Source organism: Rhinolophus sinicus, linkage group LG13, assembly GCF_036562045.2.
Source record: "Rhinolophus sinicus isolate RSC01 linkage group LG13, ASM3656204v1, whole genome shotgun sequence".
NCBI lineage: Eukaryota > Metazoa > Chordata > Mammalia > Chiroptera > Rhinolophidae > Rhinolophus > Rhinolophus sinicus.
The window spans coordinates 989,933-1,004,935 of record NC_133762.1 but is presented as its reverse complement, the minus strand read 5'-3'; the positions used below and the strand labels follow the sequence as shown (position 1 = coordinate 1,004,935).

Here is a 15,003-nt window from a genome sequence, read left to right as displayed (position 1 = left end):
GAGTGCTAATCTTCCAATGTGTGTGTGTGTGTCTCACTCAGATCAGCTGTGGAACCCAACCAACACCACCATGCAGAGCGAGGAAACATTTATGAGTACTTTCTATTTGTCTCTTCGGTTGTATTTTGTCTTTCTTGGAGCAAGGCAACTGTAGCTTCCGTTTTCTCCTGTCCAGTTCAAGAGTCCACTTTATTGGCTCCAAACTGCTCAGCGCCTAAGGATTCTAATGAAGCTGATTGAAGGTCAACCAGTGGAAACCCAATGGGCTTCTCTAACCATCAACCTCTCAGCCTCCTCCCTCCCCCCTCACTGCTGGACATAGCGTTCTTCCTGACATTGCTCTACCCCTTACTTTTCTTTTTCTTTTTCCCCCTTACTTTTCTTGATGTCCTTCTGCTCCAAGCCTGGCAGGTTCCTAGTCTCCTGCCCCCAAGGATATGCCTTTCTCAAACTTCACTCCACGTCCCTTTCTGGTTACGTGTCTCTTCCGTAGCAGTCTGATTTACTCACGTGACTATTGCATTTCCATAAAGATGAAAGCCTTCTATCTCCAGGCTCTTCCTTCAGCGGGAACCACATTTTCAGCCAGAATTACATAAACTGGAAAGACCCAGCACAAGAGGCTGGCAATCTGGGAAATTTCCTCCAGTCTGTGTGCGCGTGTGCATGTGTATGTGTGGTTTTCTTTACATGGCTCTGATCAAATGCATATATCATATCGTAGTCATAAAATAAACATTTTCACACTTACTATAAACTATTTGTAAACATAATTTAAAATTATTTCGAATGTATATACACGTATACACATATGTGCACATTAAATATATACACATGTACTCTATAAATACATTTTCCTTAATGTAACTTTAGGTTCTTTCCAGTTCTGCAAAACTATAAATAATACTCTAAGAATATCTTTGAGTAGACTCCTTTTGCTATATTTAGACTTATTTCCTTAGGATGAATATGATGAAAATGCCAAAAGAGGCATTGCTAGGCCAATGTTTGAGCCTTTTGATCTGTATTGCCAAATTACTTTGCAAAATTATCACACCGGTGTACACTCCACTACGAGCATGTTATAGAAATACCTGTGAGTATATCACCTTGCAAACATGACGATACTATGTAATTTCTAAAAAATAACTTCTGCTAATTTCCTTGGGAAAATTTGTCCTTTCAATCACTTTCTTTAACTGAATACTTCATAAATGTGTGATTTCCTCTGTATTTAATCTCATAAATGATCAGATTATAGTATTGACTCATTTTTCTCATTTCTTTTTCCTCTTGATGTTTTGCCCTATTCATTTAGGTTCTTTCGATACTAGCCCTAGTTTATATTCTCTGCAAGCATTTTTCCAGCTGTTTCACAACTTGTAATGGGTTTGAGGAAGGGGGGATATATAAATACTTAAATTCTTGAATATAGTTGAGTCTACCACACCATTTTTTCTCCTTGTTATTTTTAAAGCTTCTTTTTAGGCTTTAGCTAAGCTCACAGTTGAGATCTAACCACAAATCTACTTTGGGAGTTGGCAATTGTTTCAGTATGTGATATGAAGTGAAGGAGTACGTTGATTTTTATTCCAGCTAACCAATTTTTCCAGCACCATCAACGGAATAAGCTTCCTTGACAGAGATCTGACACACCCTATTGTTTTATCCCACACCCCACCCCACATGTATGTAGATCACCGACAGGTGTACCTTGGAGCCCGGTCAGCGCCTCCTCAGGGCCCCGCCCTATCCAGGTACCTAGCCCTCTGCTCCATCCACACGTTCCAGAAAGACAGTGGGAGCACCCCCTGTCATCCCATACCCAAAGTTTTCTCTGGCTCATTGCTTTCTAAAAACTCAAATGCTCACCTAGGAATTTTAGTTTTTCCAAATGCTTTCCCAAATTGACTTCAGTTTTATATTGCACGATGCCTCTGCATTAAGCATAACATTTGCTAGCCCAAGAGTATCCTCACTGTCTCGAAATCATTGTCCATCTTTCCTGCCTCTGCTGCTTCATACTCTCCCCTCCTTAACACACGTCTTCCCTTAGCCGTACTTCAAGGCCCTGGCCAAATGCCACGTCTCCCGGGAATCCTTCCTTCACTATTTGGAACACAGCTGGACATAGCAACAGAAGTGCCACAATACTTTCCCTTACATTTCATTGTTCAGAACAAGTCTTGTCATTAAGCTTTATGTCATTGGACATACAGTTTAGTCCTCTCCCAGGGAAAAGCAGCCAATCTTTTCTGAATGATAATGTGAGCTATCATATTCCCCAACTTTCCATTTTCCAAGTCAACTTTCTTAACATTTGCAAAGTACATCTTCTTCAGAGAAACTGTTTCCAACAGCAGCAAATATCGGTACCCATGTCATGAAGTAGGGCTGACACTCTGTTGGGGACATTTGCCTCCTGCAATGCGGGCACCAATGACAGGAGGGCACCGTCAGACATTTGGAAGAACATTCTAGTCCTTGAGGAAGGGAATACTAACCTGATTTCAAAAATCCCTTGAAATCTCTGAAATTTTGCCAACATACTCATTAACACAAAACTTAGAATTAAGAAAATATACCATTTTCTTGCATATTTGTTTAGTGAACGCATCCTATTTGTTGGAAGGGAAGTGTCACTTCAAATCCACAGATGTTTCAGGCATTCACTATAGGCCCCACACATTCCAGTCTCATGATCCCAGAGGTGGGAATGGTGAGCAGACATGGAAATGCATAAGAGAGTCTATGCTGTCAACTAGCTCTTAACCCAAGTCAGAGATAGAGTCATGCAGAACTGGCCTTGGTTAAGCAGAGGGAAGGACTTCAGTGGAGATACAAAATATTCTAGAGCATGAGGTTTCTTGACGAGGAAGAGGGTCCACAATGTATAAACTGAGATACTCCTGGTTGAATCAGATTCTTTCCAGGCAGGAAGCAGAAGGGGCTTCAAGGTAAAGGACCCAACAGGACCAGTTGAAGGAAAGCCTTTCAAGATGCCACGAGATAGAGCCTCAGAATGTTCCCAAACACCAGAATGCTCAGGGATGTCAAGACTCGTCCTAAGCAAAGACTTTTGCCATTTGATTTGCATCTTAAAGAGCTTTGAAAAATCTTCTGTAGCTCTGTTAGACAAAGTCCTACGCTGATACGACGACAGCCGTAATGTGTGTGGTGTCTCAGGGGAAAACTCCCCCCTGGTCATAGCTTGTGGCTAATAATTTAAAGTTGAGAAGTGGTGTGTTAGCTGCATCAAGATATCCCCTTCAAAACAGCAACACAAGCTTAAAAATTACAACAGAAAGGCACAGCCCCAAAGCCTGCGTACCAATGCAGACATGTCAGGTTCCCAAGTAGATGCTGAGCCAACAGACAGAAGGACAGACCCTGAGCACAAGTGCATTGTTCCGATACAGGGCTGTCTGGTGAAGATGCTGATATCAGCCCTTCCTTCCCACATGCACTAAAAGTGACGGCCAAAAAGCAAGGCTCTGGATCGCCAATTCAGTCTAAATCAATACCACTGTCCAAGGCATTAATATTGTTGGAGAACTCATAAAAATGTGGACATCAAGTATCATGTCACCTTGGTGGAGGGAGAAGAGTCACCCAAATCTATTATAAAGTAATAAGCTGATATTTTAGCAACTGCAGAGAGTTGACCTACATATGAGGTCAGGCAATCAAGTTCGTTTACTCACCTTAGAAAAGGTGCTCCATACCTTATTGCTGAATATCATTACAATCACCTTCAAAGTCCTCCCCTTGGGAAGCTATGCACCAACGCCAATGCCTAGTCCACACATCAAAGTAATTTTGGAACTCTTTATCTGGAATGGCCATCAGAGCTGTCGTCATATTACCCTTGATGTCCTGAATGTCATCAAAATGTCTCCCTTTCAATATTTCCTTTATCTTTGGGTAAAGAAAGAAGTCATTGGGGGCCAGATAAGGTGCGTAGGGAGGGTGTTCCAATACACTTATCTGTTTAATGGCTAAAAACTCCCTCACAGACAGTGCCATGTGAGCTGGTGCACTGTCGTGATGCAAGAGCCATGAATTGTTGGCGAAATGTTCAGGTCGTCTAACTTCTTCACGCAGCCTTTTCAGCACTTCCAAATAGTCAACTTGGTTAACTGTTTGTCCAATTGGTACAAATTTATAATGAATAATCCCTCTGATATCAAAAACGGTCAGCAACATCGCTGCAACAAGTTCGTGAGCTTGTCAGACGTTGTACATGTGCATCTCCCCTCCAAAGCAGCCACTATGCGCAGCTCTCTCATCATCGCCTAAGAAGCTTTGTGAGTGCTCACTGCTGCTCTTGGGTCTTTCTCATATACCTCATTCATTTATAACCTATCTTTCTACTTTGTAATACAACCAAAAATTCAAAACAGAGTGACTAATTTTCTCACTCCCATTACTAGTCACCTTAATTATTATACATTCCAAAAATCCATGAAGAAAAAGAGATGTATATACATAAAACAGGAAAGAGAAAGAGGAAAAACAGGACCGGGGCTCAAATATCTTTTTCAAAGATTCTCACCCAGGTAGTGATTCTCATCCTGACCCTCCACAGTAAATGCAGAATGTTCTATCGCGTGACACTGGCACAAAGAGCTGGGGTGTCTGAACCACCTAGGTTCACCCTCATGATTTATTCGAACTACTCCTTTGGGAAGCTGACTAACTATCCTCTCAGACCCTCAATTTCCTCATGTATAAAATCAGGGCAAGATGATCACAAGTGAAAAAAAAATAGGTAAGTTATACTTCACCAAAATTACAAACTATTATTCTGCCACATCAAGAAAATGAGAAGACAACCCACAGAACGGGAGAGAGAATTGTTGAACAGAAAGAAAAATCAGAAGAAAATTTCCAGAGTCTGAAGCATGAAGAGAAATAAAATCAAAATTTCAGAAAAGAGGGTCAGATATATAGGTGGTTATGAGAAGATCTAACACCATAATTATTAGAAGTGGAACACAAATTTTAGAAGAAAAGGAGAGAAAGAGTAAAGCAACTGCAGTGATCACTGACTATGCTCCAAAACTGCTGAAAGACCACAAGTAAAAGATTCAAGAAGCTCTACAAACTCCAAAAAGAGTAATTAGAGAGAAAACAATAGCCTGGCACATCATAGATGCCAATGAAAGAAAAACAGAAAAATCATGAAAGCAACGAGAGGGGGAGAAAAACTAGATTAATTAAAAAATAGCACCAATTAAACCAGGAAGTGTCCTTTCAATAGAAATGGGAGTCAGACACAATGAAATGTTGTCTTTTAACGGAAAAGGAAAGAAATGCCAACCTAGATTTCTGTAACCAGCAAATACAGCCTATAAGAATAAATATAATATAAAATTATATACAGATTTTAAAAAAAATACCTAGAAGAAAGTTGTGACCAGGTGACTCACACTAAAGAAAACATTTTTAAAATGTCTTCATTGGGCAGAAGGAAACATTTACAGATCGAGACCTGGAGATAAAGGAAAGAATAAATAACAAAGAAAAGAGGATATTTATAATCTCATCTAAATGAATATTTGCTTCATTTAACAATATCATGTATGATTTTATACACACACACACACACACACACACACACACACACACACACGGTGCCAAAAAATGTATAAACATTTTAAGAAAGGAAAAAACTGTATTAAAATTATACTAATGGTAACCACTTTGAGCACCTCTTGTAATTGCAGAAGTCAAACATGACTTGTGTTCATCTTTTGTTATCGGTATATATTGAGTATTACAATTTTAATACAGTTTTCCTTCCTTAAAATGTGCATACATTTTTGGCACTCCTGGCATATATATATATGTAGTACATAATAACAGTGGCTCATAAAAATCAGAATGAGGAAACGTGGAGTCAGAGTGCACAAAGGTCCCTGCAGTGCTGGGAAGAGGCAAAAACATCATTTCAGATACGTCATCAGAAGTAATGAATACTTTAGCAAGGTTGTTCAATACAAAATCGTTATATTCTCATATAGCAATAACAAACACAAAATCATGGTAAAAAATTTTACCATCTATAATTACATCAGAAAACATCAAACACCTACAAAACTTTAACAACGATGTGCAAAATGTCTATCCATACAGAAAACTCTAAAATGTTATTGAGACAAATTAAAGAAAACTGAAATAAGTGGAGAGAGAAAATATATACAGATTGGAAGATTATACTCATGTCACTTTTCATTAAACTAACTAATACATTCTTTAAAAAAAGTCAAACCACTGTTAAATACAAATTAATGAACTGATTATTAAAATTATATGGGAATGTAAAGGGCCCAAAGTCATCAAGTCAATAGGAAATAAAAAAGAAGGAGAAGCAAGGATCTGCTCTAGTTACAGTGACAGTAATTAACACGGTGAGGTAAGGATACAAAGATAAATCAATAAACCCACGGTATAGACTGGAAAGTCCCAAAGCAGATCCATGCACATGCAAACAATTTATGACAAAAACATTGCTGCAGAGCAACAGTGCTGTGGGAAATAATGAAACCTGAGGAATACAACACACCATTCACAGAAAAACCAGTTTTAGGTGGACTGGAAGTCTCAATGAAACAGCAACCTGTAATAAGCTGGCATCCAGAATGTATAAGTCGCTCCAATAAATGAATGACAGAAAATTCACAAAAGAGACTTGCACACGTAATCCACCAAAGGGGATCTCCAAATAGCCAACAGGAAAAGGCACTCAGTCTGACTAACGCTCAGAGCAATGACTTTAAAACCACAAGATAGCACCCAACACCCAGCAGTCAACTTCACCTGAAAAGTTAGCAAGGATGTAGGGCAAATGGAAGACTCACGCATTATTAGTATGAATGTAAGCTGGTAAAACCACTTTGGAAAACAGCTTGACACATCATTAAGCTTGAACACCCACAGTTCTAAGTGTATATATTTATGTGCGCATATAGTCACACAAAACAGGTACAAGGTTGTGCGCAATAGCATTACTTGTAAATCTACCTGCAGTAGAGTGGATAGATGAATTGTGATGTATTTGCACAGTAGTACACCAAGGAAAAGAAAAGAACCCCAGTGACGTGGGAGGGATTCACAGACACAACATTTAGTTAAAGAAAGCAGTCACAAAATAACCCAAACTCCATTATCCCATGAATAAGATTCAAAAACACGAGGGAGAAGGTGAGGGGATTAGAGAGCACAAATTGGTAACCACGGTATTGCCACAGGGATACGAAAGACAGTTTGGGGAATATAATCAATAATGTTGTAAAGATTTCTTAGGGTATCAGATGGGCACTTGTCTTACGACCATTTCATGGACGATGTGGGTGCCTGACCACTGCTCTGTACACCTCAAGCTGAAGCTGAACAGTACTGAATGTCAACTGTAATTTAATATATATATAGTCACAGGATGTGGAGCACAGCATAGGGAATAGAGTCAATGGAATTGTAACAGCTACATATGATGTCAGAGGTGTAGTAGATTGGGGGAGGTGGGTTATCACTTTGTGAGGGGTGTAAATGTCTAACTAGTACATTGTTTTGTACACCTGAAACTAATTTTTAAAAGAGATTCAAAAACACAAAATTAACTATAGTGAGGCAGGATAGCAGTTCCCTTTGGGAAGGTGGGAGGTGAGAAAATGAGCAGGGGTCTCTGTGGGACTTGGAGTGCCAGCAACATTCTCCTTTCGAACCTGATGGCAGTTACGTGATTGTTCACTTTCTGGTATTTGACTTAGCACTACATTTACATTTTGAATATTTTTCTGGATCTGCTCATACAGAGTGGTTATAAAAATTATCATTAAAGTCATTAAAATCTAGGTCTCTCCATGTATAAAAAAATAAAGCAGGAGGAAAATTCTAAATCTTCCTAGGAGTGTCTTGCTTAATTAATTATCGCCTATAGGAAGGTCCACCAAGCAAGGTTTGACAATTTACTTAAATTGTCACATAGTTTTTAATGCATTGGGATCTATTTGCTTTAAGGACATTCAACAGAATATTGTTGGCAAATGCTTCAGTAACACGTGTATATTTATTATGTTCAGCTAAATGGGAATTAGGTAAGAGAATGAAAAATGTCCCTTTATTACTTGAGTCCCTCGTTTAAGTTCAGTCATTAGAAAACAATACAATATTTGCTTTATTAAATATTTTTGAGAGAAATTTTCAGTTCCCGACTTTTACATGATTATGGATTTTCTATCTAGAACAGGTTTAAAAGTGAAAATTTCTTACACCATTCCCAACGTTTATATAGAAGACCAGTATTTTTTTCATGTTTCAATCAAAAGAATTTCAAAGACTGATTTAAGCTTGCATTTACTTTAAAAAGACATTTTCACTATTTCCTAAAATTCAACCACAAATCCCTAATGAGTTGTAGAGAACTAGATCACACATTAAGCGGACATCTATTGACCAGAGTAAAAACATTCTTTATTTAAGTGGTTAAAGCAGAAATAAAAAATCTGTCATCTCACATCTAGGTAACAGAGCTGCAGGAGGGAGAGACTCCCCTCTGTCACTGCTTTCCTTTTGATCTGGCCTCCTTTCTCTTTCTTGGAATGACTTATCCATGCATGTTTTCAGGTTTGGCTTAATTTTATACACTGTAGGTGCCAAAGAATAATCTGAGTATTTGCCTTATAAACTCTTTCATTAAAAAAATATAGTTCTGGATCAAGAAGGAATATTGGTAATAGATCTAGAACTTTCCAAGGAATCCAGTTGATTTAAATAGTGAATGACATGCAATGGGCCTAATGAAAATGTTTTTTTCTCTTTTTCTTCTTTTCTGCCTTTTGAGAAGAACCTATATTTGGGGTTTGGGCACTTGTGGAAGTCCTCAGCAAAAAATTCATTCAGAAGATGTTTATTAAATGTTGGCTATACAGGAGAATGAGAGCAATAATATATGGCCATCGACAAAGAAATGATACAGTGTGTGACTCAAAGTTTTCCAAAGAAAAAAGATAACTGTCAGAGACACTCAAGGAAGGCCAAGCAGAGCTGCTGGTGTTTCAGCTGTTAATTGATAAATGTACTGGATTTGGACAGAAAAAAAAGGAAGAAAATATATATCAAATGGGGCTGTAACAGGAGCAAAAATCTAGGAGTGAGTGATTGGAGGAGAGAAAAAGATAAATGCAGCACCTCTGACAAAGGCTCATGTTGGGGACGCTTCTGAGCCACTGACAAGGAGAGGCTGGAGCTGGACTTGGGTTCATGGTGAGAGAGCCCAGACTCCATGCTGCAGACAAAGAAGTCATCAAAGGTCCCGGAGCTGGGTAGTGGCTTTGTGAAAAGGGTGTCAGGCCACCAACCTGGCAGCAAATTGCAGGATGGGCTGGAAGGTGATCAGCCACTGAGCAGCTCTGGGTGCTGGATGAAGCAACTCCAGGTCTTCGGAGGCCTCCAACCCAACAGCGGTATTTAGAAAGTTGCATATGAGTAAGCTTTGCCGTCAGGAACTGATGGCCCATTAACACAGGCAGGTAAAGAGGGGGCCACACAGACATTGCCCTTGGGTACTGTGGACAGAGTTTGTTATTCCAACCATTCACACGTTTTGTAAGAACCCTTATGACATTAATATGTAAATGTGGAAAATGACCATTTAAAAGTTTGAAAAACCGATTTGTAAATTTTTGTCAAAACAGACTCATCAAGGGTCCTACTTGTCAGGATCCTTGAGGACTAATCTGGCTTCCCTGACTTTAATCTGTAAATGTGGTCAAATCACTAGTATTCTTGAGCTTCAGGTTTCCTATACTTTAACTTGGACTAATAAAATTGTCAACTAGCAGTCTGCAAGAGGCATGAGTGAAAAAGCTTTAAAACAAGGCGCTATAAATTATAATACAGCACGCCACTTATGGCTGGAAGTCAGAGTGAATAATAACGTCTTGCCTTATTTTCTTCCAAATTGTAAGGAGGTGTAAATATTTCTTCCAAACCCTATTCGCTGAATCGTGGTAGGAACTGAATAATTACTTGTTGATAGGAACTAACTCAGTCATTTCTTTGTTGTCTTTAAAACACTCTTGCGAATATAGCTCCCTCCTTCTGGGCAAAGCTACTTAATTCCCTCCCCATGTACAAAGAGGTTTTATGTGAATTCTTCTTTTAACATATACTATTTTAGTACCGGAAATATTTGAAGATAATGTCATTAATTTATATAGTACCAATTTTGTGAAAATGATTCATTTGATTAGGGTTGAACATATGCCTAGTAATAGCAGTCGAATTTTCTGCTTACTATGGATCAGGGACTATTTTAGGCTTTTTACTTATTCTAACTCATGTAATCCTCTCAACAACCCTACCAAATAGATGTAATTAATATCTCTGTTTTTAGAGAGGTTATAACGTGCTGCCAATCACAATACAAGTTTCAGAGTTAGCTCTGAACTCTGGGGTCTAACACTCTTAACATTTTTGCCAGGGTGGCCAGATATATCCGAATGAATATTTCCATCTGTGGCATTCTAGTTTACACCACGAGCTGAAAAAAGCTTTTCCTTCTACTGTGGAGTTTGAGTATATTCGCAGGCGCTTGAAAACAGCACTGAAATCCATGAGTGCTGCCGGCAACATGCAAGAACAAGAAACACCTAAGGCATTTGTAGCTGTTGAAATTGGGATGGGGTTGGTATGCAAGCTAACATTAGCGTCATATTTTCAGGATGCCTATTGGTTGACTCAAACTCCTGGTTTTAACCCTGTTTTTAGAAGGGATGAATATCACCTAATTAGGTCCTTCCTTCATTTTTCCAATAATGATGATGAATCTTCAAAGACTGATAGGCTTGCAAAAATCAAGCCCATAATAGATTTAGTGAAGGATACATCTATTTCCACTCATAATAGCAATAAGGAATTGTGTGTGGATGAGTCCATGTTGAAATTCAAGGGGCATCTATTTTGCAAGCAATATCTTTGTAAATGGGTATATATATATGTATATAAATGTATGTGTATAAATACATATATATGTATACGAGGTCTGACAATTAAGTTCACAAACTCATCCTAGAAAAGTTTGCAAACTTACTTGTCAGACCTTGTGTATGTTACAACATTCAAAACCCTAACAATAAGGGCCAGACGGGTGGCTAGAATGCGGTTAGAGTGCGAGCTCTGGGCACCAGGCTGCCAGTTCGACTCCCACATGGACCAGAGAGCTGCGCCCTCCACAACCAGAATGAAGTCAATGAGCTGCCGCTCAGCTCCCGGGTGGCCAGATGGCTCAGTTGGTTGGAGCATGTCCTCTCAACCACAAGGTTGCTGGTTTGAATCCTGCAAGGGATGGTGGGCTGCGCCCCCTGCAACTAGCAACTGGCAACTGGACCTGGAGCTGAGCTGCGCCCTCCACAACTAAGATTGAAAACACAACTAAGATTGAAAGGACAACAACTTGACTTGGAAAAGTCCCGGAAGTACACACTGTTCCCCAATAAAGTTCTGTTCCCCTTCCCCAGTAAAATCTTTAGAAAAGAAAAAAAAAAAAAAAAATCCCTAACAATAAATTGAGCCAGCGGAAATTCAGGGAAAAAGTTATAGAGGTATTATTAGATGTAGTTTCAAGCATAGATGGAAATAAGAGGAGTTGCAGGAGGTCTGCACAAAAGAAATTAGGCTGACAGCGCGCCATTTTCCTTGGCAATGTGAGGACGAGAAAATGCAGCCTGATTGCTGCGTGTGCAGCACTGTGCCCTCGCAGTGGGCAAACAACACGCAAGGTGTTTGCCAACGAAAACAAGCCACGTGTTATTGTGCTATGTGTCCTGGAAACCAGCAATGTGTGCTGTTCCTTGTTTTGAGAATTGTCACTCAAAAGTAAAACACAAAATATCTGGTCAGTGTTCTAGAAAGGAAGTTGAGGAAAGCAGAGGTACATTTTTCCATATTTTTATGTTTTTCAAGAATGATGAATACCAATGGGAAATTTTTATACGTAAAAATAATGTCATTTATATACAAAGCTGCTCAAATTGTTATTATCAAATGCATAAAGTAGTAAAAATATCAACTTTTTGTTTTTTGTGGGTTTCTGACACATTTTGGAAAAAAAACTTGAAATCAATTAACGCAGCAAAAGAGTTAAACATATTTAAGCACGATCTCTTACTATGGTTAGTTAATGCTAAACACCCCTCTACATAAGAGACCACGTGGAACATGCTGGAACCAGGAAGGCCCAGGGAGAACCCTGGGGACAGGATGTCCTTGTTCCTCTCTGATCCGAGGGTCCCAGGCCTGGCTCCAGCTCATGTCAATTGTTGAGTGAATATTCCTGACTCCCTTGGGATGTGCTCCCTATCCTGTAGCCGACAAAACCCTATTATCCTTGACACGGATTAGGACTGTAGCCCAGGGAAAACCACGGCGAGGAGCCATCTACAAGGTCCTCAAAGGGACAGGATGAGGGCGGGAGGACGAGGCACAAAATTTCACATGACCTGAGAGTGAGCGTCTCCTGAAACTCTGCATCCTAAATGCCTCTCTCAGCATCCCCACTCCCGGCCTGCCTCCAGCCACTGTCCTGGAGACTCGGGGTGGCAGCCCCATGTCTACACCCCGAGAAGGAGTCACGCTGTATCGTCAACATGGACTCTGCCTCTCCAGAGCCTTTGTTCTTTCTCAAGCTAGAGAGTCCTTCAACCCAGTTCACCATCGAAATTGCATTAATTCAGAACACTTGTGGAGAGGGAAATAAATTTACATGATATTTCACTTTATAATATTTTTTAAATAATGTGACTTATGGCATTTCTATGTAAACAGGCAAATTAGAATCATTTAAAAGTGCAAGCTCTTTGAGGGATTAGAGGTAGATAGCTGACATCTGGAGCCCCTGGCTGTACCCTGCAAAGGCAGAAACTTGGAAAACACTGGAAAGAAGACATGACATTGCCTTCCGATGGTCTGATGGGTCTGTGCGTAGTTCAAATATTCTCCCCCACACCTGCAGTGTCATTTTCTCCACACGTGTTTCGGGTATGTTCTACCACCTACATACTTAAAAGAAAACGACTGGCCTTGGGTGCTTTGAACTAGAAGATTCAGGAAGGCCATTCCAGGCCTTCTACAGGTTCCTGTAGAAGCACAACGCCCTCCACAGACATGTCATCAGGCTTTCTGATGAGGTACCTGACAATGTGATAAGAGGTTCTCATGGCAACACCTCATATCCACACTGCAATTGTGCAAACAAAGGCAGGCATGGGCGAGATTAATTCACTGAGAGGATACCACCTGTATTCCAAGCAGATTTTGGCTCAGATCACTCCGAGCACAGAACAGTTTGAACCCCAGGTTTAAAAGCAATGCACTCGTTTGTTCAGGGCCTCACACAGCAGTCCTGGTTGCGGGAACTGTCGCTTGCTGGTAAGCCCAGGTTCTGCTGGCTCTCACTGTCCACCCGAGGCAAGCACCTGGCGCTTCCCCTCTGGAGAGACTGCAGGGACATTTGCAACACATCTCGCAAAAGATGAGGGAACGCACCTTAAAAGTTGCAGCTTTTGTCTGTACTTGGGATCTCTCCGTTGGTTTTTAGAGGCTGGGGTGGAGAGGAGGGAAGTTGGTGCTTAACTCGTCACTTCCCAGTGACTGTGGTCAGGCATTACACAGGTGGGGACATGGAGGAGGTAAGGCATGCTTGGACAGGTCCCTCCTAAGGGTCCGTGCACTACCGTGGACATGGAGAGAAGCCACGTCACCCAGCCTGGGGAGACAGTGCACGGGCACAGCAGGCTCCAAAACCTTCCCAGAGGAAGTGGCCTCCAGATTCAGCTCAAAAGTGAGTAGGAGGTGGCCTGGCGAGGGAGGCGGGTAGCCGTGGGTCACAGGTATTCCAGCCAGAGGCCAGGGGCCCAGAGAGCAGGCTGCGGCCTCATAATGGGGCTAAGTCGCACCCACTCGTGGTTGTTTAAGCTATAATGACAGGAGAGTTGGGACGTCCCAGCTCTGCCTTCACTGAGCATTTCAACCCAGAGTGGTTGTCTTTATAATACCTTATAGTTTGCAAAGCACTTCTGTTTATTATCTCAGTTACAATATACAGCACTCAGTAAAAACACCGAGAAATGCATGTGGTTATTATTTAATAAACCCTCAGCAAGGACAAACAGGAGAGCAGAAGACACCTGCGCAGTCTTTGGACAGTTGAAACAGGTGACAATGACGTCCAGGCCAGGGCAGCCTCCACCAGGTGACGGTGTGTGAAGAGGCACCTCTAATTGCAGGTGGTCCAAATTCCTGCCAGCCCAGAAGGGGGAGGTCTCGGCCCTCTGGGAGAGCAGCACCCACCTCCTCAGGCTTCCTCTGTCCCCTTCCTTCCTGCCTCCAAGGCCATCAGGGGCCTTACATCTGCCCAGAATGAGAGCTGCTTACGTTATCAAACATGGGTTGGTTAAATTCACCCTCAGTCTTTTCACTTCTCAATAAGGCCCCAGGGAGCCTCTCACTGTCAGGTCATCCTTTCTACCCATCAAAGCTTCCCAGTTCCGTTAGGGACAGGAAAGGGCAACTACCATGCTGAATGACTGACGATGGAGGACCCAGTGCTGTGAGTCAGTTGTAGGGTCTATCATAATGAGACCGTCAGCCCAGCAGTGGGAGTGGACGCAGGGCTTACCTGTGGCAAAGACGACATTCCTCGAGACCAGACGATGCTCCACAATGGAAAATTGAGGAAGCTCAATCCTCTCTACTCCGGTGACAGCTTTGTCGCCACCGCGCCAGTAAAACTCAATGTCATCGGTGGTGTAGCCATCTGCCGGGAGAGAGAAGCAGGGACATGGTGGAAACGAAGCATCAGCATTTTGTCTACATACAAGGCTCAAGAAACTGCCACTAGTAAAACGGAAGTAACAGCTTGCCCCTCATTCAAGGAGATTCGTTCGCTGTGCTTGTCTATGAGAAGAAGTGTCATCAAAGAACTAACTTCCGAATATTCTT

The 15,003-nt window shown here is 41.2% G+C and overlaps 1 protein-coding gene across 4 annotated transcripts in view; it reads right to left on the bottom strand.

Moving 5' to 3' along the window:
* Positions 1-15,003, bottom strand: part of GABRB3 (gamma-aminobutyric acid type A receptor subunit beta3) — a 167,170-nt gene that overhangs the window by 24,454 nt on the left and 127,713 nt on the right. For all 4 annotated transcript variants that reach the window (XM_074317239.1, XM_074317238.1, XM_019753228.2 and 1 more), the window contains exon 6: positions 14,681-14,818. In XM_074317239.1, the coding sequence (XP_074173340.1) occupies positions 14,681-14,818 (138 nt within the window). The remainder of the gene's footprint in view (positions 1-14,680; positions 14,819-15,003) is intronic.